This window comes from Barbus barbus, assembly GCF_936440315.1.
Source record: "Barbus barbus genome assembly, chromosome: 21".
NCBI lineage: Eukaryota > Metazoa > Chordata > Actinopteri > Cypriniformes > Cyprinidae > Barbus > Barbus barbus.
In genome coordinates this window covers 18859499-18885823 of record NC_136749.1, presented here as the reverse complement: position 1 = coordinate 18885823, position 26325 = coordinate 18859499, and the positions used below count along the sequence as shown (strand labels likewise).

Sequence of the window (26325 nt, the reverse complement as noted above, 5' to 3'; positions counted from 1 at the left end):
GTGCAAGTGAGATGAGAAAATGCATGTTCACATTTAGTCCAGAATTAGGCCTACAGTAACCATCATGTTTACACAGCACACACAACACCTCTGCACTTACATCTGGGGCCTGTACCATGATGGTAGATTAACAAATTCAGAGTTACAGGATTAGTTTCGAGTTGACAAAACCAAACCACTCCAATCCTGCTTTATTGGTACCATGATGCTGATCATCAACTTTCTTTGTCAACTCAGGCTTTGATCCTGAGTGTGGAGCATGTGCACATGAATGTGTGACATCACTGGCAAACAATCAATCACAACACAGAGTAAGTGTGATTCACTTCTCTCTCTCTAGAGAGAGCCAGCGAGATTCAAAACTCTTTTGTTTAAATTTAAGAGATTAAAGAATATGAGGAATTTAAACACATTTACTCTGAAGAAAGTACTTGTCCATGAAAGAGGACAAATAAATGAAATGATCTTGCTCTATTAGTGCAGTCACAAGTGAAACTTGTGAAGTTAGTTTATATAGCTGATAATAGCGATAGAGACTCAAACATCTAAGATCACATGTAGCCATTTTTAAAGTGTTACCTATTGATTCTACCACTTATTTATATTACATATGATCTGTATATTCATTTAAAATAAATGCTTTATAATAATTTTTCAACTAAAAGTGTATGCGTGATGGATTAATATCATTAAAGCCAGACAATTTTGTTGGATTTTTTTTAAAGGTACTTTAAAGTGACCTTTAATTTGTATTTACTAGTTGTTTACTAGATACTACAAAAATTAATTGGATTATGTTACTTATAATGCCTAACTCCCAACAAGTAACTGCATCTCATTGAATCACTCACTCAGTCATCTCATTCAAAACAGATTCATTCAAGAAGAAAACACCACTATACTTGAGACCAGTACTTATTCAGTAATATCTTTTGTTATATTAAAGCAATATTTCACAGCTGAATATCAAAGGTCTGTTTAAGAGCTTATCTTATTCATAACAATAAGTACTCTTGCTATTGTGATATTTCTTAAATATTATTATATTATATATTTTGTCTGATTTAATGTCTGTCCAGTCCAAGTCAAAATCTCGAAAAAGCAACCTTTAGCCTCTTCTTATCTGTGTCTGTATATATAATGGTGACCCCTAGTGCTAAAATAAATCACTGCATACCTTCCCCTCCTTTGACTTATGGTCTTTAAACACTTTATTGATTTTCATAAACCAGCCGTATCTAAAAGATTAAATGATTAGAGGGTAAAAAATCCCATGTGCTGCAGCAGCAGCAGCACCACGCGACCGGAAGCACGTTATACCAAGTAAAGGCCTTGCTCCAGTGCACTGAATTTATCAAACGCGCTCTGGCAAGAGAACGGTGCTTTTGTGGACCTTCAGGCGATCCATACATCTGCTACTCGCGCAGCGGGGCCAAGTTCAACATTCACGCGTCTCTAGTCTCTGCTGACACGAGTAAAAATGCGTTTACGTCGGTTTAGCATTATCATCTGTCTGGTACTGACTGTGTGGTGTGTGGAGGGCAGCGATGTGCTCGAGCTCGGAGACTCTGACTTTGACCGGAGCGCAGACATGCATGAGACTCTGCTGGTGGAGTTCTTCGCACCTTGGTATGTCCCAGATAAGATGTAGGCTATTTGTTATAATTGTATAAAAGCATAATTCCATCTGAAGGCAGGTTGTAGTTTGGTTGTAATGAACTATTAATACAGCGACCAGAGCGTAAATTGGGTTTTTCTTGTTTATGTCTGGATTATGTAGAGAATGACAATGGTTGTTAATGCAAGAAGTGCATAAATCTAAATTATGATGTATGGAGGTGCATGAACCTAAATTATGATGCAAATGCACAATTCTCTCATTTAAACAATAACATTAGGGATTTTCTCCATAAGATCTGTCTGAAGCTGAAACTATCTAGCTGCCATTGCAGTTAAATAGTACAATGCCTTTATGTATCATTAATATCCCTGGTATGATGTTACCACAGGTGTGGTCATTGTCAGCGGCTTGCTCCGGAATATGAGGCTGCTGCCACAAAGCTGAAAGGGACACTGCCTCTGGCAAAGGTGAGGAGTGATGGACACCAGTTCTATTACCCAGCTCAAATCTTTAGTCTCTCTTATGTTACGCAGGTGAGTCAACCTGCAAGATTATGTTTTTATATGTGCTTAGTGAGTGTGTCTCTTTCCCGATGTTTGATCAGGTGGACTGCACCGTGAACTCTGAGACGTGTGAGCGTTTTGGAGTGAATGGGTATCCCACCCTTAAAATCTTCCGCAATGGAGAGGAAGCTGGATCTTATGATGGCCCCAGAACAGCAGGTTAATGTTTTGTGTCCATACATACAGTACTGTTCAAAAGGCAAATATATCATAACATTCATTTATTTCTGTAAGGGCAAAGCTGAATTTTCTGCTGCCATTACTTAAGTATTCAGTGTCACACGATCCTTCAGAAATAAATGTAATTTGCGGTTTTGATGCTCAAGAAAGATTTCTTGTTGAAAACTTTAATTTTTCTGCTTGATATTTTTGTGGAAATCGTGTTCCTGTACCATTATGCATCTCCTTACTGCCACTTTTGATCAATTTAAATGTATTGATTTCTTTTAAAAAACCTTATTGATATCAGACGTTTGAATGGCAATGTGTTTTATATTGTTGTTATCTTTTGGCTGTTATTTTTGTGTCTTACGTACCTATAACTTGATCTGAAACAGATGGCATTGTGAGCTACATGAAAAAGCAAGCAGGTCCAAGTTCTGTGTCTCTGCTCAGTGAGGCGGATTTGGATTCTTTTGTCGACAACTACGAGGCCAGTGTGGTGGGTGAGTTGAATTTGTAAAACCTGCCAAAACATCTTAAATCGCTTCCGCAGCAGAAGCTCAAAACAAATCATATTTGACTTCTGCATTCATTTTAATCTCTCTTGGAACTGAGGGAGGCTTAAGTTCTCTCCTTTCATGTTTTGCCCTCTTGTGTCTTTGTTCATGGTTTTGCTCAGGCTTCTTCTCTGGGGAAGACAGTGCACAGCTCGCAGAGTTTCTGAAGGTCTCCAGCGCCCTGAGGGACAGCTATCGATTTGCTCATTCCACTGATGTGGGAACAGGCCTGAAATACGGCGTAGATGGAGAGTATGTATGACACAGAGCATGAAGGAAACTGAGTGACTACTATGATCAGGTTTTATTTGCTGTCAGATGTAGTGCTAACCTAAAAAGGACCTAACTCAAAAATTATATAGGCAGAAGTATTTCTTAGGTACTTTTAAGGTGAGCTATGAGGGTTATACACCCATCATATAGGCTATGAAATGTCAGTTTTAATTACATAAAATGTTAATATTGGGTATATCAAGATGAACTGTACATTATTAAATGTCTCAAAAGATTGTGAGCTTTTTCTTCGCTTTGTCTTTTCCATTCAGGTGTGTTCTGCTGTTTCGTCCCCCTCGTTTAAACAGCAAGTTTGAGGAAAATGTGGCGAAATACACAGAATCCATTTCTTATTCCTCTCTCCGTACGTTCTTCAGAGACAACGTGTAAGTTTCTTTTATGATTGTATATTTTATGGGTGATTGGTCAAACAGTTGGAATTCCATTTAAAAATGCAATTTGATTTATTGTGATTATGATTCTTGGTCTTGTTGTTTTCAATTCACTCTGCTTGATTTGCTAGATTTGGTCTCTGTCCACATTTGACCACAGAAAATAGGGACATTCTGAGAGGAAGTGATCTGCTTACAGCATATTACAATGTAGATTACTTACGAAATCTCAAAGGCACAAACTACTGGAGGAACAGGTGAGCACCCAATCTTGGGAATATCAGTATATTTGTTCTTTTTATGCCTGTAAATTTCTCATTGTCTCTTTCAGAATAATGAAGGTGGCAACACAGTTCCAGGATCGAGGTCTGAGTTTTGCCGTGGCAGATCGACAGGAGTTCCAGGATGAGCTTGAGGAGGAGTTTGGTTTGGGTTCATCTGAGGGAGGAGACATTCCCCTTGTCACAATCCGGACGAGAGAGGGACACAAGTACTCCATGCAGGAAGAATTCACGTAAGTTTTACAAAACACTAGTCTATACACACAGTGCTTTTCTGTTTTACATCCAGTAAGAAATAATCAGTAGATTTGAGAAAGGGCTTTAGAAGCTCATTCTGTGTTTGGTTCTGTAGGCGAGATGGCAAGTCCTTGGAGAGGTTCCTGGAGGATTACTTTGCTAAAAGATTGAAGCGATATGTGAAATCTGAGCCTGTTCCAGTGATGTCCAATGATGACCCTGTCAAGGTAAGTGCACCCACAGAGATGTTTTTTATTTTATTTTTTTAAGTTTTCTGGTATTCATCACGTATGTGGTTCCACAGGTTCTTGTTGCTGACACATTTGACGAGATCGTGAATGATCCAGAGAAGGATGTGTTGGTTGAATTTTACGCTCCCTGGTGCGGCCATTGCAAGAACCTGGAGCCCGTATACAAGGAGCTTGGAGAAAAGGTTTGTTAACACAATGTGTATATAATATAAAGCATTTTTCATTTTTCATCAGAAGGCTGCGGTTTTTAGAGTCATTAAGATTTTTTTTTTTATGTTCATGAAGTAAGTTACAAAGGCTGCATTTATTTGACAAAAATTTGGTAAAACGAATAATAATGTGAAATATTATTACAATTTAAAATAACTTTTATATTTGAATACATTTATTCCTGTGATGGCAAAGCTGAATTTCCATAATAATTTATTATTATCAATGTTATTGTATTGTATATGTATTTTTCCAGGACTTTTTGCTGAATAGAATGTTCAAAAGAACAGCATTTATTTGAAATACAGTTTTTTTTTTCTCTCAGAACATTACAAATGTCTTAATTCATTACAAATGTGATGAATGAATGAAAACGTTAATTTCTTTAAAAAAAAAAAAAAATCTCACTGACCCCAAGCAGTAGTATATGCCCAAAATAATGCTACTGTAGGCCCATAATGCTCATTATTTGGATTTTATTTTGTGTTTGTCTTAGCTTTCTGGGGACCCCAACATTGTAATTGCTAAAATGGACACCACTGCTAATGATGTGCCTCCAAATTATGATGTTCAAGGGTAACAATCTGTTTCTCTTTATGTCTCTGATCTATTTATAGTTCATTACAACAAACATTCTGTGACATTCAGCTGTTTTTCTTCTTGATTCATCACCTGTTTTGCCTAAACTGCAGATTTCCAACCATTTACTTTGTGCCCTCTGGACAAAAAGACCAGCCACAGCGATATGAGGTGAATCACCACACACACACAGACACACAGACAAATTGCTACAATGTTACGTAACATTTTTGTCCCACAGGGTGGTCGTGAGGTTAGTGACTTCATCACCTTCCTGAAGAAAGAGGCCACAAATCCGCTCATCTTAGACGAATCAAGGGATGAACTGTAAACAAAAAATAAGATGCTGAATTTAACAGGTGGAGAAATACACAAAACCATTTCAGCCAAATATGTCACTCACAGCTGTTCATGACATCAATTGGGATCATCGAAGCACATGATAAAATGCATCACTTTTTAAAATGTTAGTAAATACACTACTGGACACATAAGGAATGTAGTTTATAGTTAAAATACTGTTTTTACATCAGTTATTTTACAGTCTGCTGCCAAGTTGCCTCCGTTTTTTTTTTATTCTCTGTGTTTTATAACAAAATGTACTGCATATGCGAAATATGCTAATTTCCTGTCTCTTTATTTAAAGAGAGAGACTGTGTTTATAGGTCACATCACAAACATGTTACTGTAGCATCCTAAACTGTTCCACTGACTGAATGCTTTTAAGTTAAGAAGTTTGTACCTTACTCCTTACTGCTGGCTTGTTTACAAAATTTTGAAATTTGTTACTGCTTTGGTACATTAATTACACAATCTCTTCATAGTCCATTCAGATGTTACTATTAAACTTTGTTTCAAGTCTACAGGATGTGTTAGAGATTCTGTAAGCAGTGGATGACTGTGCAGTAACAGTCTATGAAAAGAATTGGGGTACCTCTACTACCTCCTAATGTCTGTCATGTCAAATCAAACGTCTGTAAGGGTCTTGGATCACGTCCTCCATCCATACATGCGAGGATGTGAGACATTAACATCTGCTCCCAGGATAGTAATCTTTTAGAAGTTTGACACTTACTTCTTGAACTGTTTATGTCATCAAAAAGGGGAGTGTTTTGTGTTTGCAGTCATAATAAAAAATGGACAGACACCTAATTGTGTGTATTGTAGCATATTTTTGTTGTATATTTGTAGTACTGTTCGAAAGGTTACATAGTAAGATGAGCTCTTTTTTTCCATTTTAAACAAAACCAGTTATATTTATGATAAAATGTGAAATATTAAAAATATAATTAATTATAGAAAAAATATAGACATAGTCTTAAACATTATTTGCTTTATAAATCAGTAATGGGTAATATATTTTTACTTTAAAAATACTATATTATTATGAATAATATTCTAATATTATTTACTTATTGATATTATTCTAAGTAAATGTATTTATTAGTTTATACCTAAGTTTTAGTACATGAATTTAATATTACCTTATATGGTAATTTAACCTGATTAACCATTTCAGAGTTTTTACTGTAATTTTTTTTTCATTAAAATTATTTTACACTGTAGACGTGAGGCGTTGGCATACATTTTGATATATATTTCTTCGATTTTGTTTTAATATAAACTATTATTTTTAGATAATATAAAATAGTATACTGTTTAACAAAATGTAGATTTAGCTTTTCTCTCTATAAATCTAAAAGTAAGCGTTTAATTACTTGTAAGAAAAAAATACGTTTTTATCTAGGAAATCATCCTGACGGCTATTACAGGATTCTTTCGAGAACTTTTCAGTTCTGCTTCATTCTTCACCCACCCACTAGCGTTGCTGAGCTTTCTTTGATTGGTGGAGATATGTGTATGTCAAAGGCGTCTCGGTTGCTCATTGGTCCACTGTGTGGCTGAGTCCCCAGCCACGCCTTGTGCATCCTCTCCTCTTACCATTTTGCTCGTTGTCCGGTACCGGTGAGCTAAACCACGCCGCAAATATGATGGGCCGACCGGTTCTCGTGCTTAGTGAGTGCTTATTTCATTATTCCATCTGAAAATGCGCAAGTGTAGCTTTCATATGAGCCGCTGCTGGACTCGGTAACGGTGTGAATACGAGTTTTATTCATGCGTGGGTGCTAGAATGCTAAGCTAACTAGTGTGGCACGGGGGCCTCGCGTGTCTGACAAGCTCATGAGAGTGTTCAGATTAGTCATTGTGTTAGCCTCGTAGCTAACAATGCTTATTAATAATAATATTGTTTAAGATATTGCACCATAAGTTGCACAGTCAATAATAAAGCTAGCGCTGCGCAGTTCTCGGTCATTTGCTGGCTTTATGGGGCAGTCGGTTCTGTCTTTTAAAGTAATGAATTAGTTAGCACAAGGCTAACGGCACAGAGGGTGTGCTGACCAGAGCTGCACCCTCTTCATATGCGTAGACACATAACATTATTGATATTTTCTCAGCTAGCACGTCAAATATTTAATTTGTGTTGGATTTTAAACGTGTTTTATCATTTTTATTTTCTAAACTAATAAAATTAATCATATTAATTTGATTTAACACATTGGCTCGGTTTCTGGTTGTAACAGGTCAGAACATCAAGAGAGAGTCTGGACGAAAGGTCCAGATTGGAAACATCACTGCGGCCAAGGTGGGCCTGTTTTATATAACATATATATATATATATATATATATATATATATATATTTATTTATTTATTTTCTTGAAAGACATGTCAGATGAGACAAAATCACTAAACTGCTGCTTCATCCTCCTTTCAGACCATAGCAGATGTCATCAGGACATGTCTGGGACCAAGGGCTATGATGAAGGTGTGTTTCTGGTGTTTAGTCCACGCTTATATTTTGGTGCATTGTTTATTGTAAGATGAAACTTGTGATATTGCTCTAAAGAGATGTTTGATGAAATGTTTTGTTCGTGCGCAGATGCTTATGGATCCCATGGGTGGTATAGTCATGACCAATGATGGCAATGCCATTCTGAGAGAGGTGATTATGAATACCACTCCGTAACTTTATAAAACAAAATGTAGGTTTTGTATTTATTGAATGTTAATAAAATGTTCTCTCTCTTTTGTGGCATTCAGATCCAGGTCCAGCACCCTGCTGCCAAGTCCATGATTGAGATCAGCCGCGCACAGGATGAGGAGGTTGGAGATGGGACCACCTCTGTAATTATTCTGGGTGAGGGTCATTTGTGTTCTCCCTGTCAGTTCACGGAGTCTGTGAAACTGAATGATGTAGGTGTTTGATTAAATGTATTCTTGAATACTAACTTTTCTAGTTTAGTTACATATAAATAATTCATTATATTATTAATAATTATTATTAGGTAAAAATAATTGTAAGAAGTTGACAAGTAATAATTAAAGTGACCCTATTATGAGCAGTGGTGGTCAGTAACGAAGTACCTTTACTTCGTTACTGTACTTAAGTAAATTTTTCAAGTATCTGTACTTTACTGGAGTAGTTTTATTTTGAGTAACTTTTACTTTTACTTCACTACATTCCAAAGCATAAGATCGTACTTTTTACTTCACTACATTTCATAAAACACATCGTTACTCAAAATATATCACGAGCTCCGAGATGCAGAAGCGGTGTCTGATTCATGAACAAACTGATTCTTTTTAATGAACCTGTTAAATCGGTTTGCAAATCGCAACAAACGATTCATTCACGAATTGGAATGATCCGATTGCAGCTGTTCTCGAGTCGACAACTCACTGATTCAAACGATCCGTTTAGAGCGAGTCTCCAGTGAACTCAACTCACAAGTAAACACTGGAGATCTTGTGAGCGCCCGCGCGCGCAACTGATGCCGCTAAAAGTAAGTTACTAATGTCAAATTTTAGGATTCATTATTGTAACTGAAAATCATATTTACATCAAATCTGCTGTAAAGGGTGATCTATTTAAGCCCACTGAAATGCTTGAATGCAAACAGATCAATGACAGTGTCTCTATGTTTTAGGTCAAAAAATGAAACATTAAAATAACACAGATTAAATAAAATAACTGATGCACGTTCATATTCCCCGCTGCTGTAACGTTAGCAGTTTTATTAAAATGCTACGCATCTAGCCCTATGTTTTATATTGTTTATCAACAGTATACATTTTTATATTGTTTAGATCAACTAGCCGAGTAGACGGATATGAATGTTTATTCATAACCAAGCAAGCTTGCTGGTGCCAAGTTGAGGAAATTTTTAGATATAAAGTCCAAATATTTTTATTCAACCACCTAGATAGATTCCATCTGAGGGAACAGAACATGGCAACTACAGTAATTATAAAAGTGTGAAGTGAGGCCCTCTAGGGGCATTTGGCCAGGGGTGTTTTTACACCACAAACACGGTTTGAGAAGAAAAAAAAAATTATGAAAATATAATTATATTTTCCTTTAAATGTTCTTCCTAACTTCAGACCTTATTCTCGTGTCATATGTGACATTCTGCAAAACAACAAGCTTTAAAACATTTTTTTCTTACTGGTGAAAATTAGATGGTCAGATCAGTTTTCTCTCAGGTTCATTACAATGTAAGCTTCACAGTGAACATTACTACATCACTCTCATCAACATAGGCCATATCAACAACAAAATATATATCTTGACTCCATATAGTGGTTATTTTGGGAAAATCCCAGGTATTTTGAGCAGTAGGATTATAAAAATATGCGCTAATATAAAATTAAATCAAGTAGTCTATATAAAATTGCAAAATAAATCTATCAGTACTTTACTTAAGTACATAAAAAATTGAGTACTTTTGTACTTTCACTTGAGTAAAATTGAAAAAGCAGTACTTTTACTGGAGTAATATTTTATAATACGTATCTGTACTTTCACTCAAGTACTTGATTTGTGTACTTCGTCCACCACTGATTATGGGTAATGAAAGTTTCATATTTTGGTTTTGGGATGCCCCACAAAAGGTTGACATGCATGCAAGGTCAAAAAACACTTTCATTGTCTTATAATATGCATTTATTTTTACCTTACTTGCTCAACGACTCTCAAACGATTCGCTCAACGATTTTTCCAAACCCCTCCTTTGCGTGATGTGATGATAATCTCTGGTGATTGGTCTCATTTTCATTTCATCATGCCTGTAATGCCTGATAAAGCAGAGTTTGAAAACAGTTATTTTGCTCCAAAAGTGGCACCTAGTGGCAAAGATTAAAATTGCATTTTCATTCAGACCAATGCGAAAAGACCATCAAATGGACAGGCACTAAGCAATGTTTCATGTTGACGTCAACATGAAATGGCTTGGGATTCGTTTTAAAAACAACTTTTCAATGATTCAGAGTCGACTCTTTCTTTTCAGAGACAACTCTATACACGGTACATTTTCAGTTTTAAAACTTTGCAGGATGTTTTCATTCCCTTAGAGCTGTGTTACACACTGCATGAAAGGTAATTTTCAAAAATCTATAATAGGGGCACTTTAAGTGAATGTGTTTGTTAATATTTAATTTGTTCAATAGCATTTGAAGTGATTAAATCCTAACGTGACATTCTGTGTACAGCGGGTGAGATGCTGTCAGTGGCTGAGCAGTTTTTGGAACAGCAGATGCATCCGACCGTGGTGATCAGTGCATACAGACAAGCTCTGGATGACATGTTAAACATACTCAAAGATGTCAGGTAATCCAACACACAACCAGTTTAATTGTTCTGTATGAGCTCTTAATAAAGGAATAGTTCAGAGAAAAATGAAAATTTGCTGAAAAATTGCTCAACCTCAGATTATCTAATATGTAGATGAGTGTTTGTCCATCAGAACAGATTTGGAGCATTACATCACTTGTTCACCAATGGATCCTCTCCAGTCAATGGGTGCTGTCAGAATGAAGTATAACTCCAATTAAACAGTTAACATTTTATGAAACAAAATCCATCAAGACATTTTGATCTTCAAACCTTTGCTTCCCGCTAAAATACAAGTCTTCTATCCATAATATTGCTTTCTCCAGTGAAAAAGTAATTTAGTCTGAATCAGGAGAGAAATATGCACAGATCAAGCACCAATTATAGTGGAAACAGTTGTACACAAATATGTCAGTGGATTTGATGTGAGACGACAACAGGGGATTAACTTTTTCCCTGGAGGAAATACTGTTTACTTTATGGATCGACTTGTATTTTGTAGTGATCGTCCGATATAGATTTTTTTTTTGTAAACGATACAAATTATTTGCATATTTATGTGCCCTATAACCGATATGCAGAACCAATATTTATTTACTGTTATAAAGTAAATAAATAACTGATTGAAGTAAGTCCATGCTTCACTTTGGTTTTTCCTCCTTTCAGTCATCTTAAAAAAAAAAGGTTGAAAATTAAGTCACTGTTAAATTTAATCTTCATATTACAACAATAAAAACATTTTATTTATAAAAAGCATCAGCGGCAACACTGATTTTAACAATAAGCAAAATAAATGTAGAATGTCTCATTTTCAAATGGAGAAAATAAACAAAGGACAGGAGTCATATCAACTTCATTTTAAACTACAGTTTTAGGTTTCTAAGCTGTTTAATAGCCTAAAGAGTGAAGAATATTCACTGGATAATGTTAATTCACTGAATAATATTCTCTGGAATATTGAAATATAACAAAACATTGTATTTTATTGCATTTCTCAACTGGTATGTTATATCATTATTAATGTTTTTGTCATTCTAGATTATGAAATGCCTGCTGACAGTGCGGTTTATCTATGCATTTACACAGAACTATACTCAAACTGCGATCGCTCGCAGAGAACAAACAAGGAATTTTCATAGTGATGTATTTATTTACATGTTTATTAACAAAATGATGGTTATATAGTAAATGTTAATATAATTGAGTGTGTTTTAAACGAGTGAATCTTGTTAAAAGTTACATGCGGTGGCCGTGCTGGAGCATTTCATGAGCATCAACCGCTGAGTGAACGGCAATATGAAAAAGGCTTCACAAGACTATAATGCTGAGCATATACAACAGAGAGAGAATTAAGTTCAGCGCTTTTATTTCCAACATGCGCTCATGTATGGCTGTATTTAATTCAGGCAAAGTTACGTCTTTATTGGGACAGACTGACGGATTATCTTGTGTGACTCTGTGAGTTCGTCTCTATTTCTTAGAGCCAAGCTGTGTAAACTGCATATCAGACATTTATGTAATGCATCTAATTTGTGCATTAATGGCTATGTTAAGTAGGGGTGTGCTCAAAATATCGATTCTTAGATACATACCGATATAATAAAAAAAGATACAGTATCGATATTCTAGCCCTTAGTATCGATACTCCGCCCAGCCATTAGGGGGCGCAGCGGCGCCCGCGAGTTTCAAAAAACTCATGGAAAATGTTAAAGCAAGATGTAGCATTTAAGTGATTTCATAGTGAAATATGTTATGGCAGTACATGGTGTCACAAAAAAGAATTATAAGAAGTTAAGAATAATAAGAAGAAGATTTTGTGCATGTGTGAGCTCAGACTGTACCCTTGGAAAGTTAAATGTTGACTTGTGGTAATTTCCAGATTAATACAATTTGTGTACAATTAATCAGAGCACTTAAAGTTGCAAATATTTAAGCAAAATGCACTTTGTTATAATGCACTTTTGTCTTCATTAAATTGAAGAAAAATGCAGAGTTCTGTTTGTTGAGTAAATGTGTTCAGCATTAACTAATTGGCTCTGGCCCATGTATTTTTATTGAATCGTATCGAATCGTGTCACATTGTATCAAATCGTATCGAGACAGCTCTGTATCGAGGTACGTATCGAATCGTGACCTGTGTATCGAGGTATGTATCGTATCGCCAGGTTCTCCAAGGTATACAGCCCTAATGTTAAGTAAAGTTTGCTAACTGCAGCAAATGAAGTACCTGTGCTCGCAGTTGTTGTCTCCCCTCAGATGCGCTGCAATGGTGATCCTGCGCGCGATTCTCAAAACACCCAAAAGATTGTGGCGTTTATCGGTGAATACAATATTACAAAACCGATATCCGATTATGGTAAAATGCTTAAATATTGGTATATCGATGAATCTCTAGTATTTTGCATCGGTTTAAAGATAAAATGCCTTAATTATGGATTTGGGTCTTATGAACATTCAGTTTTTCACTACACAAGACGTTAAATTGATGGACTGGAGTCATGTGGATTATTGTGAAGTTTTTATCAGCTGTTTGAACTAGGAATGCACAATATTTGATTTTTGCCGATATGCAGATATTTTTAAACTCATTTTGGCTGATTGCCGATACCAATATATTTCCTTTTGTTTGGAAACAACACGTAGTCTCTCCTGTGTGGAAATTATAAGATAATTATTTTTTTCATTTTGGTTAGTTTTTAACTATAACTTATTTGTTAGAGTTAAATGAACAGTAATGGAGTTTTTTATAATAACAGTTCATTGAAACTTTGAAAATAAATATAAATAAACTATATATCAATCACTGCATTTTTTTCAGTAAGATACAGTATTAACCTTAAAATTTTATTTTAAGAATTACCATTTGTAGATGGTCTAGAGCAGGGGTTCTCAAGGTCTACATTCAAAGGTCCAAATCTGAATTTTCATCAGTGTCAAAGGTCCGGACCGGAACAATTGGTTATTACAAAACTTGTTTTACATGCATAACAAATCAACCCCCCCCCTCCTTCATATCATAAAAGAGAGTAGAGTAATTGTTTATTGCAGGGCACAAGATGGTAGTAGTTGTAGTAGCCTAATTCATAGTAATAATACATAGCTCAAAACTTGCACCTTTTCAAAACAGTTCTGAAGCCTTTTGTTTGTTTGCTGACAGACACCAGTGTTTCCCACAGACTTGCAAATGCAAATTGATTCTCTGCCAGCAGGAGGCACTGATGGAACACAGATATAATGGTTTCCCCGGTAACTACTGTAATCAAATAAGCACTGTGCTCACAAACTCTACATTACAGGAAAGACTAAATGAAAAGGACATAGCTTTTCTGAAAACGGTCGGTTCTTTTCAAATATACATTCACATAAAAACCCCTCATGTTTCATATTTCAACGAAGTATACGCCTTTTGGAAAATCTAGCTATTTGTGCCGATCAGTTTTGATATAGTGACAGGCCATCGCAAATAACTCCATTTATGGGAAACACTTGGACACTGCTATAAGTCAAATGGCCATATAAGTGATGACAAAAAAAAAAGACTTGTATTAGCTGTGAAATGTCACCCGATTATGTCAAACGTTATACGCTCACTGAATGTCATGACAACAAATGTCACGAAGGAAAAGTTTGAATATCTTGCCTTCGCTTTCATTTCGGACCATCTCCAAAAAGACATTTAAAAAAACTAAAATGATTTTAAAGTTTAACATGCCTTTATCAAAGTAGGAAATATAATTAGTGCTCTTGAGATATGAAGCGGAGTCCGGACTTTGAGAAGCACTGGTCTAGAGCTAAAGAGTTGTAAAAGTTCTGAAAATCTTTTAGAGATCATAATTTGTTAAAAACAAATTACACAATAATGAATAAATCAGTATAGAATTATTTAATCTACAAGTGTCATGTTTTGATGTAAGCTATAGCTTCTGATCTTTTAAATCAATACATACTCATGGCTTTATGGCATCAATTACTGCTTTATTTAATCAAACAAAGTCTAAATGTTATTTTACTTTCATTAGAAGTAGGCCAACAGTAGGCTGCTTCTGCTGCATGTGCTTTTACTGTTTACTCTAACATACAATGAACGAGTCATTCTGTAAGTGCATTATCCATTTAAATGCAGCGATCTAAATCAGTGAATCTAATCGCCTTTCAGGCAAAACTTTGCTTCAAGAATGAGCCACACTGCTGACGTGATCTAATCACACCCTGAGCACATTTGAATTAATGTATTCCTTTTATCGGCAAGACATATCGGCATAATTTTTCAAATCGGGCCGATGCCGATATTTAAATTTAAAGCCATTATTGGCCCAATAATATCGTGCATCCCTAGTTTGAACTCTTATTCTGACGGCACCTATTCACTGCAGAGGGTCAACTGGAAAGTAAGTGACTTAATGCTACATTTTTCCAAATCCAAAAAAACAAATCTACATCTTTGATGGACTTAGGGTGAGTACATTTTCAGGAAATTTTTATTTTGGCTAAACCATTCCGTTAAGCTGCTAAGTTTTATCAGTGGATTGGTAAGGTGGATGTTTGGCTAAAGTGGGCTGAAATGTTTCAGTGCTCTGTAGTCTGATAGTTTATCTACTTCCTCCTCCCCCTCATAGCACTCCAGTAGATGTGAATAATCGTGACATGATGTTGAAGATAATAAACTCTGCCATCAACACCAAAGCACTCAGCCGCTGGTCCACCATGGCCTGCAACATTGCTCTAGATGCTGTCCGTACTGTTGAGCTGGAGGAAAACGGACGCAAGGAGATCGACATTAAGAAGTATGCCAAAGTTGAGAAGGTAGGACACAGTCTAAAGAAATATGCCTAAAGAGCATATTCTTGCTTCGTTTTACTGTGTGTGTGTATATATATATATATATATATATATATATATATATATATATATATATATAATTGGTCTTGAATGTAATCACAGAATGTTTTTGTCAACAGAAGTCTTTGATCAAGATAAAATAACTTGTTTTTTTCTGATGTTACTTAAGTTGTGTGACCTATTGGATAATCTTAACCGAGCCAAATCTAGCGACAAGACCAATAAATGATCCAGTTCGTTCTCAATGGATAAAATTAGCATCGACTTTAAACAATGATTAAATGTCAAGCAATGTGTAAATATACCTAATTGCAGTTTTTGTGTGAATAGGTGCCTGGCGGCATTATTGAGGACTCATGTGTGCTGAGGGGTGTGATGGTAAATAAGGATGTAACTCATCCCCGTATGCGAAGACTCATCAAGAACCCGAGAATTGTTCTGCTGGACTGCTCTCTCGAGTACAAGAAGGGTGAAAGTCAGGTGAGATGTTGTCTGAATCCACAATCTTCCTCTGAATGCTTATTTAAAAACATTCAGAACACTGATCTTTGGCCTCTTGCTCCTCTCAGACTGATATTGAGATCACTCGTGAGGAAGACTTCGCCCGCATTCTGCAGATGGAGGAAGAGTACATCCAGCTGATCTGTGAAGACATTATTCGTCTCAAACCTGACCTGGTCTTCACTGAAAAGGGTGTCTCTGGTACATATGAGCACTCATGCAGTCATGCGTTTATGAGAAGCAATTGTGTTTTTTTTTAGATCATGTGAGTTGTATTAATTTGTTATCTTTCTAGATCTGGCTCAGCACTATCTGATGAAAGCAAACATCACTGCGATCCGTCGTGTTAGAAAGACGGACAACAACCGCATTGCAAGGTGCAGAAATATGTGCTTTTGTCAATACATTTTGTTTTTTGTCTAATTCATTGCATCAGTGGTTATTTTGCCAGACATACATGCACAAAATATAAAGCAAATCTTAATTTCTTAGGTCCATTGGCAAACCTGGAAATAACAATGTAAAATTGGAAAGTCTTGAAAATTAATATCAAAATATTAATCATGGCAATGTATTTAGTGGATATACATTGTATTTCTGTATGCCTAATGGAGTCACTTAGATATTGCGTGTGTAGAGCATTGTCTGAGTTGTGAGTGACAATCATATTAAGAATGATTTGATTCTTTTTCAATGAATTTGGCAAAATGGTTTACAATTTGGCATGAATGATTTATTAGCGAATGATAAAAGTATTATTTTTGTATGTACAATTGTAGTCTTTATTAATGTTTTAAATTTGCTTTGTTTTTGTTTCTTATTTTCCTTTTTTATGTGCTTGCTATTTTCTCTTTTAGTTTTAAATAATTGGTTTTAATAAGTTTTAAACTTTTAGTCTTAAACATTTCAACTTTTTAAGTTGTATAAAAAAAACTAATGAAACATTTTATTCAGAATTTTGTAAAAAAAAAAAAAAAAATTTTAGTTAATACTGACGGGTTCTGGATCAAAATAACTTAAATCCTTAACCAATCATACGAAACTACTGGTGAAGTTATGGAAATTTAAGAAGTGTGGCAACACTTTAACTCTACTTCTGCTGGTCTCTCTCAGAGCATGTGGCGCACGTATTGCCAGCAGAACAGATGAGCTCCGTGAAGAGGATGTGGGTACGGGAGCCGGCCTATTTGAAGTGAAGAAAATCGGCGATGAGTATTTCACCTTTGTGACAGAGTGTAAAGACCCCAAAGCCTGCACCATTCTCCTCAGAGGAGCCAGCAAGGAGATCTTAGCGGTGAGAAAAGACAGGAAGAGGGAACCAAAGAAATGAGGAGACTGGGGCCACTGTTAAAAATTCATGATTATGCAATGCTCAGAGGAAGATTAATGAGGATGTTTTTTAATTGTTATAGAGTCTCCCAAAGCTCTCTATAGCGAGAGCAGCCCTCAGGAAGAGGTGCTTAGATAATTCAACAGGCCATTTGTTGAATATTTGATCAGCTCAGCTGGAGTATCAGGGGTTTTTGCACAGGTTAATTGACTTGTCGCTGTTTGACTGATGATCTTTCTCAGGAAGTTGAGCGAAACCTGCAGGATGCCATGCAGGTCTGTCGTAACGTCCTGTTGGACCCGCATCTGTTGCCAGGCGGTGGAGCAGTGGAGATGGAGGTGTCCCATCGGCTGACGGAGCGCTCACGAGCACTGACTGGTGTAGAGCAGTGGCCGTACCGTGCTGTGGCTCAGGCCCTGGAGGTCATCCCACGTACACTCATCCAGAACTGTGGAGCCTCAGCAATACGAGTGCTCACTTCCCTTAGGGTAAGTTGAATCGAAAGCACAATTTTTTTTTTTTTTTTTTCAGTATATTGTTGCTTCTCTTGAGTAACTCTCATTTCAGTTGGCATTAAAGCGTTTCTCATCTCTTTTCCAGGCCAAGCACACTCAGGAGGGCAACTCTTCATGGGGTATCAATGGAGAGACAGGAACTCTTGCTGATATGGAGCAGCTGGGGATCTGTGAACCGCTGGCAGTTAAAGCCCAGACATACAAAACTGCAGTTGAGGTAAAACGGCGCATACACCGAGGAAAACTGCTTTATACTCCAAGAGGAAGGTAGAGGTGATTTTTCTTATGACTTTTAATGGATTTTTTTGTTTTCCTCTCAGACGGCCGTCCTGTTACTGCGCATTGATGACATCGTTTCTGGTCACAAAAAAAAGGGAGAAGACCAGGCAGGTGGTGCACCGATGGAGGACAAGGAATAAAGGAAGAGGAAATACAGAGGATGAAGGAACAAGAGTTCAGAAAGGACAGTAATGCAGCAAATGAAGAGCAATTATGCACAAGCATTTATTTGTGCAAAATTCCATTCTCCACCACAATGTTCTCATTAGAAAGCCATTTGCACTGTTGCTTTGTGTCATTAGGCCAGAAGCTCTTCTTCCAACAACTCTGGATTGGATTAGGAAGTTTGTGTTAGTATCGCTGTGCTTCACTTTGCTGGTATTGTTACTTTGTGTTTCCTACCGGTGATAAATATCAATATCAGACCATGTTGTTGAGTTTTTCCTGTGCTGAACCCCCTTAAATTGAATATAAATTAAGGTACTTTTTTTCCCTCAACACCTTGGTAGTTTACTATGATTATGCAATTACATTTTTTCACAGAAGCTGTAACATTTACAAACTCCCTACAAATGTCACACAGAACACAATTTATTTGACAGTTTAAATGTTTACATGCATCAAGATTCAACTCCCATTTTCCCCAAATGCAACCCTTTACAATAAGGTTCAGGTAATTAATGCATTAGGTATCATGAACTAACAAGGTTCATTTTAATGTTCATTCATATATTAATACAAATGTTAATTAGTATATGCAAAAATGAACATTAAAAGCTAACAAAATGACCAAAACTTTGCTTTAAATCTTGGTTAGTGCAGAGACCCTTATTGTAATGTTACCAGCTGTTTCTGTATTAAATATCTGCAGATAATTTGTCAACAAATGTCATAAGGCACCAGGCGTTAATAGAAAAACATGCCTTTTTGACACGTGAGGATGTGCCATCAAACAGCGTCACAAAAAATATTTAAAAAGATGTACAAAAAAAAAAAACGTACAGTAGAATTCAGTTTTTCGCTTTATCATCATGCACAAAATACGAGACAATACTCGAGTCCAATGGAAGTGTTTAGATTTACTAAACGGCAAACAATCTAGAAGGGAAGACCACCCAGAAATTACACGACGAGCAGTTCATCTGCACAGGTTTGTTGCCATTTGACAATATTTTGGATGCTAAGACGAGTGAGTATTTGCATTTCAGCACCACCACCAAACAAGCTCCATCTGCAGTTTTGGCTGTGCTGAATGGCACTCAGATCTAATCTGTCAAGTACTGAATCTGTCTGCGGGAGACAAAATACATTCAAATTTACCCAGTTTATCAGTCATGGGTTGCAATATCCAGGATTCGATATCATGCCACAGATTTGTGATATCACCCCTGGGCTCGCTCTCCTGTCTCTGGGTCCACTCCACTGTCCAGATCTAACAAAAATAGAACAAACAACATCAAAAATTATCATTTACAAAATGTTATCAGGCATATAAAAAGATCATTTGACATTACAGGCAGAACTAAGGTCTGCTTCTCTTACCCATGACAATATCACTGGAGGACAGGCGGCGCTGCTGGTTAATGAGGATCAAATTGGAAGGTCCTGGAGCATCTGATGCAGCATAACCCGAATCAGTTGGTGGATCCACATCTGTGTCCATGGCTGTTCAGATGGCAGAGAAACAACAGCTTTAATAACAATACTATATACAGGCATAGCAATAACTCGCAGTGAAAGATCCCCTAATGTCAGACTGACGCTGACCTGAGAACTCTTCTTGCACGTGAGAATCAGGCTGAGGGGGCCTGGCGAAGGTCTCGACGCTGACGGCTCTGTTTATCCCGGATGCTCCGGCTTGAGGCGGGGTTTCTAATGTTCTCCACTGGCCTCCAGTGGGCACGAGCGTGCTCCTCGAGTCTGTGCAATGTGGTTAATAAAACAAGTGGTATTACATAACTCGACTCGCAACTTCGACAGACAGCTGGTACAGCCAGATAAAATTACTCTAAACAATTCAATAAAATACAACTTGCACTCAAGGGTCGCTTAGGCCAATTTTAACACTTGCCGAGGGCAAACGCACACTTAGATAACGATAATGTTTTACGTACAACCATAATCGCAAGAACATACAGTGCATATTTTATTTCAAATTTCTCAGTTATTATTTTTAAACAATGTGGGTTTTAATTGCTTGCATGAATTAAATAATTTGGTAATAAATCAGGTTATGTCTTCGGTCTTCTTACCATTGCACGCGTTTCTCCTCAGTTTTCGAAACGGGCAGTTCTCCCTCACCCGAAACAGACAAGCGCCGTGTTTCCTTCGGCCTTGAGACGTCATTCTGCCTCACAGTCAGACTTATACGATACAAAAGTATTCTTATTAATACAGCTGGAGGTTTGCCGTCAACTTTCCATGTACTTCAACTATCAAATGACAGCAGGTAGTAGGAGATACTCTTTTTGCCCTCCGACAAAAAAACAAACACTTTGGAACTTGTTGAGCAGGTTCGAAACGACAGCCATCATATAGAATTAACTACGTTTTTACATTTAAATTGTGCACAAAAACAGCCATTCACAAAATATTGCATTTGTTAAAAACGTTTATGAAAATATAAACAAATTAATTTCAGCTTAATATATTCATTTGCACTAGGCTACATAGTTTTCTTACGTCTCTTTGCAGCTTTGTTTAGCATTTCATTTACAAGATCTTCTAATAGATATCTGGAGTTATACCTTTACCTTTTTACAAATTTGTTAAAAATATATGTCTACACTTTGCACAGAGTTAAGTTTGGGCAGGCCTCTAACTTCACACACCACACAGTATAGACCCGAATAAGCAAACAATGCATGACCACATTTTTTTTTTTTTTTAAATTACATACTTGAATAAATATTTGGAATTTTGTTTTCTTCTTGTTGACATTCTCTTCTTAAAATAGAGGAGTTAAAACCAGTCTACGTGGAGCTCTTTTGAGTGATGATGAGTCTTGTTCTGCATCTGCTTTGTGCTCATGTTTGGCTGCAATAAAGAGTAGCTAGCTCATTTTAATTTGTAGTTTAGTGTCTAAAGTTTCACTATACAACTTCTATTTATACGTTAGTTCAAAAAAAGAAGAAAAAAGATTCCTCCCTTTGTTCTACCCTCCTCTCATTTCTTTGACTGCATTTCTGGCTATTTCAACCCACCTGGTCATGATATAAAAGTACTCAGGAAAGCAAAGAACAGGAGAGGAAAATGAAATCACAGTTGCATTAAACGTTCTCAGACACAAATTTCTTATGGTCCAATTCAAGCTGGCTCTAAGCCTAAATAGATCTGGTCTACATTTGGCAGTAGCAGAGGTGTCAGATGTGGCGTGTTTAGCCCCAGAATCGCTGTTTGGTTGGAGGAACAGGTGGTTCTGGGATGTCTGAGGCAAAGATGGAGCCTGCGGATTCTGAGAGGAAGATGAAGTAGAGGTTGGCCACCAGCATAACCAGCATTGGCAGAAATGAGAACCCAAAGCCAACACCTCTCAAACTGCTGTCACAAGCTGCTGCGACCCAGTACAGTAGTCTGTGATGCACAAAGACACAAATTAAAAATGCATTATAAAAAGTCATTGCTAGTTATAAAAGTATTGCTAGTTGCACATTAAATACCTGGGATCCATAATATAATTTAAACCTATAAATAATTTAAACCACAAACCTGAGTGAAAAAATAAAACAAAAAAATAAGTAAATTACTCAGTAGGGTTGTACCAATATATTGTGCTACAATATTGTGCCTAGTTCACCCAAAAAATGAAAGTTACTAGATATTTAACTCAGGTTTTTATACAGATATAATCATCGGTCAATGCAAATGTTATTTATATTCATATAACGACAATGTTGTTTTTATGGTTTTGGTTTTAGGTAACTATAATAACCCTGCTTACAAGTGATCATTTTTTTCCCCAGTAATGTTTTTTTGTTCAGACTTTACGTTTTAACTCTATTTTGGTGTTGCTTATCTAACTAAATTGTGTTTCATTATACTCCTATTAATCACTATCAATTTTGTGCCGCTGTCTAAATCAGAGATTTGGTCTTAAAAGTTTAGAGGGGATTTTGTACCTGCCAAAGGCAAAAATGATGGTGAGAAGAGGAACTAGTTTAAGCAGATCCTGATTCAGGTAGGCAGCCATGACAGCCAGTTGGAGAAAGTAAAGCAGAAAGAGGGAGACGGAGTCCTCCACATAGCGCTGGTGAACTGCCACCTGCTTAACTTCCCTCTCCCCCTCAAACTGTGGCTTCAAGGATCGATAACGCAGACGGGACACACCTAGTACCAACATACCTGAGAGTGGAGGAAAGAACAGAACAAACATTTCCAAACAGCTCCCTTTGATTTAATGATACAGCACTGAAAGAACACAAAGATACACTGTGTTTATCAATGTCGAGTCATCTCAACAGTCAAAACAAACCCAGGAACTTCCTGCTCACCAAGGACAATAGGCAGGACTGCAAAAACAGAGCAGCGCAGTGTGTAGACCAGCCGTAGAGGAGCGCTGTCGAGCAGAGGGGCATCAAAGGGCAGGAAGACGTAGCCACCCCACACCAACAAGGGGAAGATCAGGGCAGAGGTGAACATGGATGCACCCAGTTTAAGAGCATCACGATTAGATCCACCGAAACCACCTGAGAAACACAAAGAGACAGGCTTTTCATGCTTTTGTAAAAGTACACTACCATTCAAAAGTTTGAGGTCGGTATGATCTTATGCTCAAGAAACATTTAACATTTAAGTTTAAGTGAGCAGAAGATAATGACAAATACAATCTAAATGCAAAAATAGTAGAGTATGCACAATTACATTTCACTGCTGGTTATACTATGTATAATTGTGTATGTGACGAATAAAAATCTTGAATTACATAACCAAAATTATATTTACATTTATGCATTTGGCAGATGCTTTTATTTAAAGTTGCTTACATTCCGTTCAAGTATATATTTATCAGTTCATGCATTTCCTGGGAACATTTCCCGTGATCTTGGTAATACCATCCTCTACTGCTTCAGCTACAGGACTGTATATCAGCCTATACCAATAAATTCTCTAATCTCTAATATCGATTAATAATACGGTACAAATATATTGTGCATTAAAAGTAACGAAATGCATAACGATTTAATCTGATCTTACAGCAACGTGATTTAGGTGTGATGGGCCAGTCGTTGCAATACTCTTCTAGCGGTGTTCCATGTGTCCCGTGTGTCCCAAGGAAGGGGCTCCTCTCTTCTTCTTCATCTCTCCAGTGGTCTGCAGCCTCCTGCTGGCTGGTGGAGTGCAGGATGGTAATGCTGGGGCTGAAGACCCGGGCTGCGTTCTCTGGCATGATGTTCACCTCCTCCACCTCTATCTCAGAGTAGGTGCTTTTCACTCTGTTTCTCAGCTCAGTGTCAGAAACACTTCCTTTCCCTACTTCCATCCTCCTCCATCCCTCACCTGTCTTCTCCTTCTCTCTCAGGCCAAATTCCTCCCTCTCGCTCTCCGTCAGGCTCACTCCACCCCGGAGTGAGATGCAATCTGATTTCACGCTTGTGCACTCTCCATCCTTGACTGGCAGGATCTGTGGTTCGGGTTTATTCTCCGGCCACTGTAGGGTACTGGGTTCCATATTTGCCGATTTGATCATTTCCTCTTCCTCCTCAGAGCTGTTCACATCCTTTGTTACCTTGTCCACATCTGCTACCCACGGAGGCGTTTGGGGCACCGCTGCTGGCCCAGAAGGGCCCGGGTCCACTGTCCCTGGGAATCAAAACAGAAATTCTGTCAATGAAAGATTGGGAGAATCTGCCAATAGTTTGTGAGTAATTTTGTAAGAGGTTTACATTTTGTGAAAGGATATCTTCTGGAACCAATATGTAATAAATTAGAAGAAGAATAAATTATGAAATGTATTCATTATATATCAAAGCATAGCAAGAAATTGATTATCAAATAAACAAATAAAAACGAACTAATATCACCCTAAATAAATGTACTTATTATAATATTTAGTTAAATGGTTCTATTTTAAGCTAGATTTGAATAATTAACATAAGCTAAAGTAACTATGACTAAAACAAACGTCATGGCAGTTGTCATGAAAAACAGATAACAATATAAAAATACTAACTAATTACTGTAAAAGATAAGTTAGTGGCTGTAAAAGAAATTTTATTTCCCCAATCTATCAATACTGTGAGAATACATAGTGTGAATATTTATGTAGCACAAAACTACGACATTTAGCCATAATAGTGTCACAATTCTTAGCTCGATTAGCTCGCAGATGAATAAGTGAACTTAACTGAAAGCGAACGAGACCGCAACACAACTTGGACAGAAATCACATCAACAGAAGAACCACATATAGTAACTGTAAACGACAGAACTTATTCTCAAACTTCTTGTCTACACGACACATTTAATCTTTATTGTATTCAACGGGCCTTGTTTTAATAATGCGAAGAAGATTCCTTCACCAGGCCTAAAGTCATTTGATATGTCAAAAAGCTAAAACTCTCTGAGCGACACAGGTTGAAGAATATGAAACACCTCAAGTAAAAGGATAAAACTTTCCAATGTACTCACCCATATTTCAGCACAGGGTGTTGTTTTTTTCGGTATTGTTTATCCTACTATATTGAAACTCCCGTAGTGGAAGTTCAGGTGTGTCCAGGTTAAGTTTGTTAAAGGGACAGTCTCTTAAAGGGGAGGCTTGTTTATCTCTGCCTGTCATTTGCGCTGCAGCACCATAGGTGCCGCTTATACGCTCATAAACTCATTAAAGTACCAAAGTCCTAAGAAGCCATGGAATATTATTTTTCTTTCTTGTTTTCTAGTGATTACGTACGGAAGCGTATTGCATTCACTTGAGGAAAAAAAATCTACTCTGTTTTTCTGAATTAACGACTTAATTATCTCAGAATTACGAGATAATTTTTCATGAAAAAAAGTTTTTGCTCTGTTTTTCTGAATTAACGACTTAATTATCTCAGAATTACGAGATCATTTTTCATGAAAAAAAGTTTTTGCTCTGTTTTTCTGAATTAACGAGTTAATTTTTCATGAAAAATTTTTTTGCTCTGTTTTTCTGAATTAACGACTTAATTATCTCAGAATTACGAGATAATTTTTCATGAAAAAAAAGTTTTTGCTCTGTTTTTCTGAATTAACGACTTAATTATCTCAGAATTACGAGATAATTTTTCATTAAAAAAAGTTTTTGCTCTGTTTTTCTGAATTAATGACTTAATTGTCTCAGAATTACGAGATAATTTTTCATGAAAAAAAGTTTTTGCTCTGTTTTTCTGAATTAATGACTTAATTGTCTCAGAATTACGAGATAATTTTTCATGAAAAATTTTTTTTGCTTTGTTTTTCTGAATTAATGACTTAATTATCTCAGAATTACGAGATAATTTTTCATGAAAAAAAGTTTTTGCTCTGTTTTTCTGAATTAACGAGTTAATTATCTCAGAATTAACAGAATTAAAGAAGCAGCAAATTTAGCTTGTTATATAAAAAAAAAAACTATCTAGAGGGACTTGGCTGTTGTTATTGATTCTATGTCTACCGGAAGTCTCGCGTTGCCAGACCTTCAGACTGATTGCTGAAGGTCTGGAATGTAGCTTTAATTCCAGACCAATGTCAAACAACCCATGTTAAACAACCAATTACAGTTCGTTTCGTTTAGCGTCACATTTCGAGGCGTGGAAATGTCGCCACAATAACAAACCGGTGTGTAAAACTCTCGGACATATTTTAAAGATTCTATGCCGCAAACTTTAAGTATTTCACAATTTTGAAAATCTCGCGTTTATTTGATCCTGATAAGCGTTTGTCGTCACAGTTGTAAACACCTCGGCATTCTTCTTTCGTGAGGGGTTTTGGCGTCACGGCGTCTATGTTTCCAGGCGGAACGATAAAGAACGCGACACACACGTCTCCCGGAAATCCTGTATAATTCAACCAATCTGACGACAATTTCGACACTCCTGAAGTGTTTCCAGATAAGTAGGTAAACTTTA

General features: G+C 36.7%; 3 protein-coding genes across 3 annotated transcripts; 2 read left to right on the top strand and 1 right to left on the bottom strand.

Annotated features, from left to right (window-relative positions):
* The first annotated feature begins 1077 nt into the window (after positions 1 to 1077).
* Positions 1078 to 6277, top strand: LOC306887642 (protein disulfide-isomerase A3-like). Its single transcript, XM_079445552.1, has 13 exons — positions 1078 to 1629; positions 2010 to 2088; positions 2226 to 2343; positions 2742 to 2849; positions 3026 to 3155; positions 3449 to 3562; positions 3700 to 3825; positions 3900 to 4082; positions 4202 to 4313; positions 4391 to 4519; positions 5044 to 5123; positions 5240 to 5297; positions 5368 to 6277. Exons 1-13 carry the CDS (start codon positions 1481 to 1483, stop codon positions 5455 to 5457), a joined length of 1476 nt encoding a protein of 491 aa, XP_079301678.1. The 5' UTR covers positions 1078 to 1480; the 3' UTR covers positions 5458 to 6277.
* Positions 6278 to 6652: 375 nt separating this feature from the next.
* LOC306887641 (T-complex protein 1 subunit gamma-like) lies at positions 6653 to 18684 on the top strand. Its single transcript, XM_079445551.1, has 14 exons — positions 6653 to 7142; positions 7709 to 7770; positions 7901 to 7951; positions 8066 to 8128; positions 8227 to 8323; positions 10675 to 10792; positions 15412 to 15598; positions 15965 to 16114; positions 16204 to 16336; positions 16431 to 16512; positions 17249 to 17429; positions 17708 to 17953; positions 18066 to 18197; positions 18301 to 18684. Exons 1-14 carry the CDS (start codon positions 7115 to 7117, stop codon positions 18397 to 18399), a joined length of 1629 nt encoding a protein of 542 aa, XP_079301677.1. The 5' UTR covers positions 6653 to 7114; the 3' UTR covers positions 18400 to 18684.
* On the bottom strand, positions 18462 to 25007 carry LOC306887643 (transmembrane protein 79-like). Its single transcript, XM_079445553.1, has 8 exons — positions 24887 to 25007; positions 23453 to 24058; positions 22750 to 22944; positions 22378 to 22600; positions 20512 to 21832; positions 20027 to 20179; positions 19802 to 19924; positions 18462 to 19691 (listed from the first exon to the last, which is right to left on the bottom strand). The coding sequence occupies exons 1-5, from the start codon at positions 24888 to 24890 to the stop codon at positions 21637 to 21639; spliced, it is 1224 nt and encodes a 407-aa protein (XP_079301679.1). The 5' UTR covers positions 24891 to 25007; the 3' UTR covers positions 18462 to 19691; positions 19802 to 19924; positions 20027 to 20179; positions 20512 to 21636.
* Positions 25008 to 26325: the final 1318 nt, after the last annotated feature.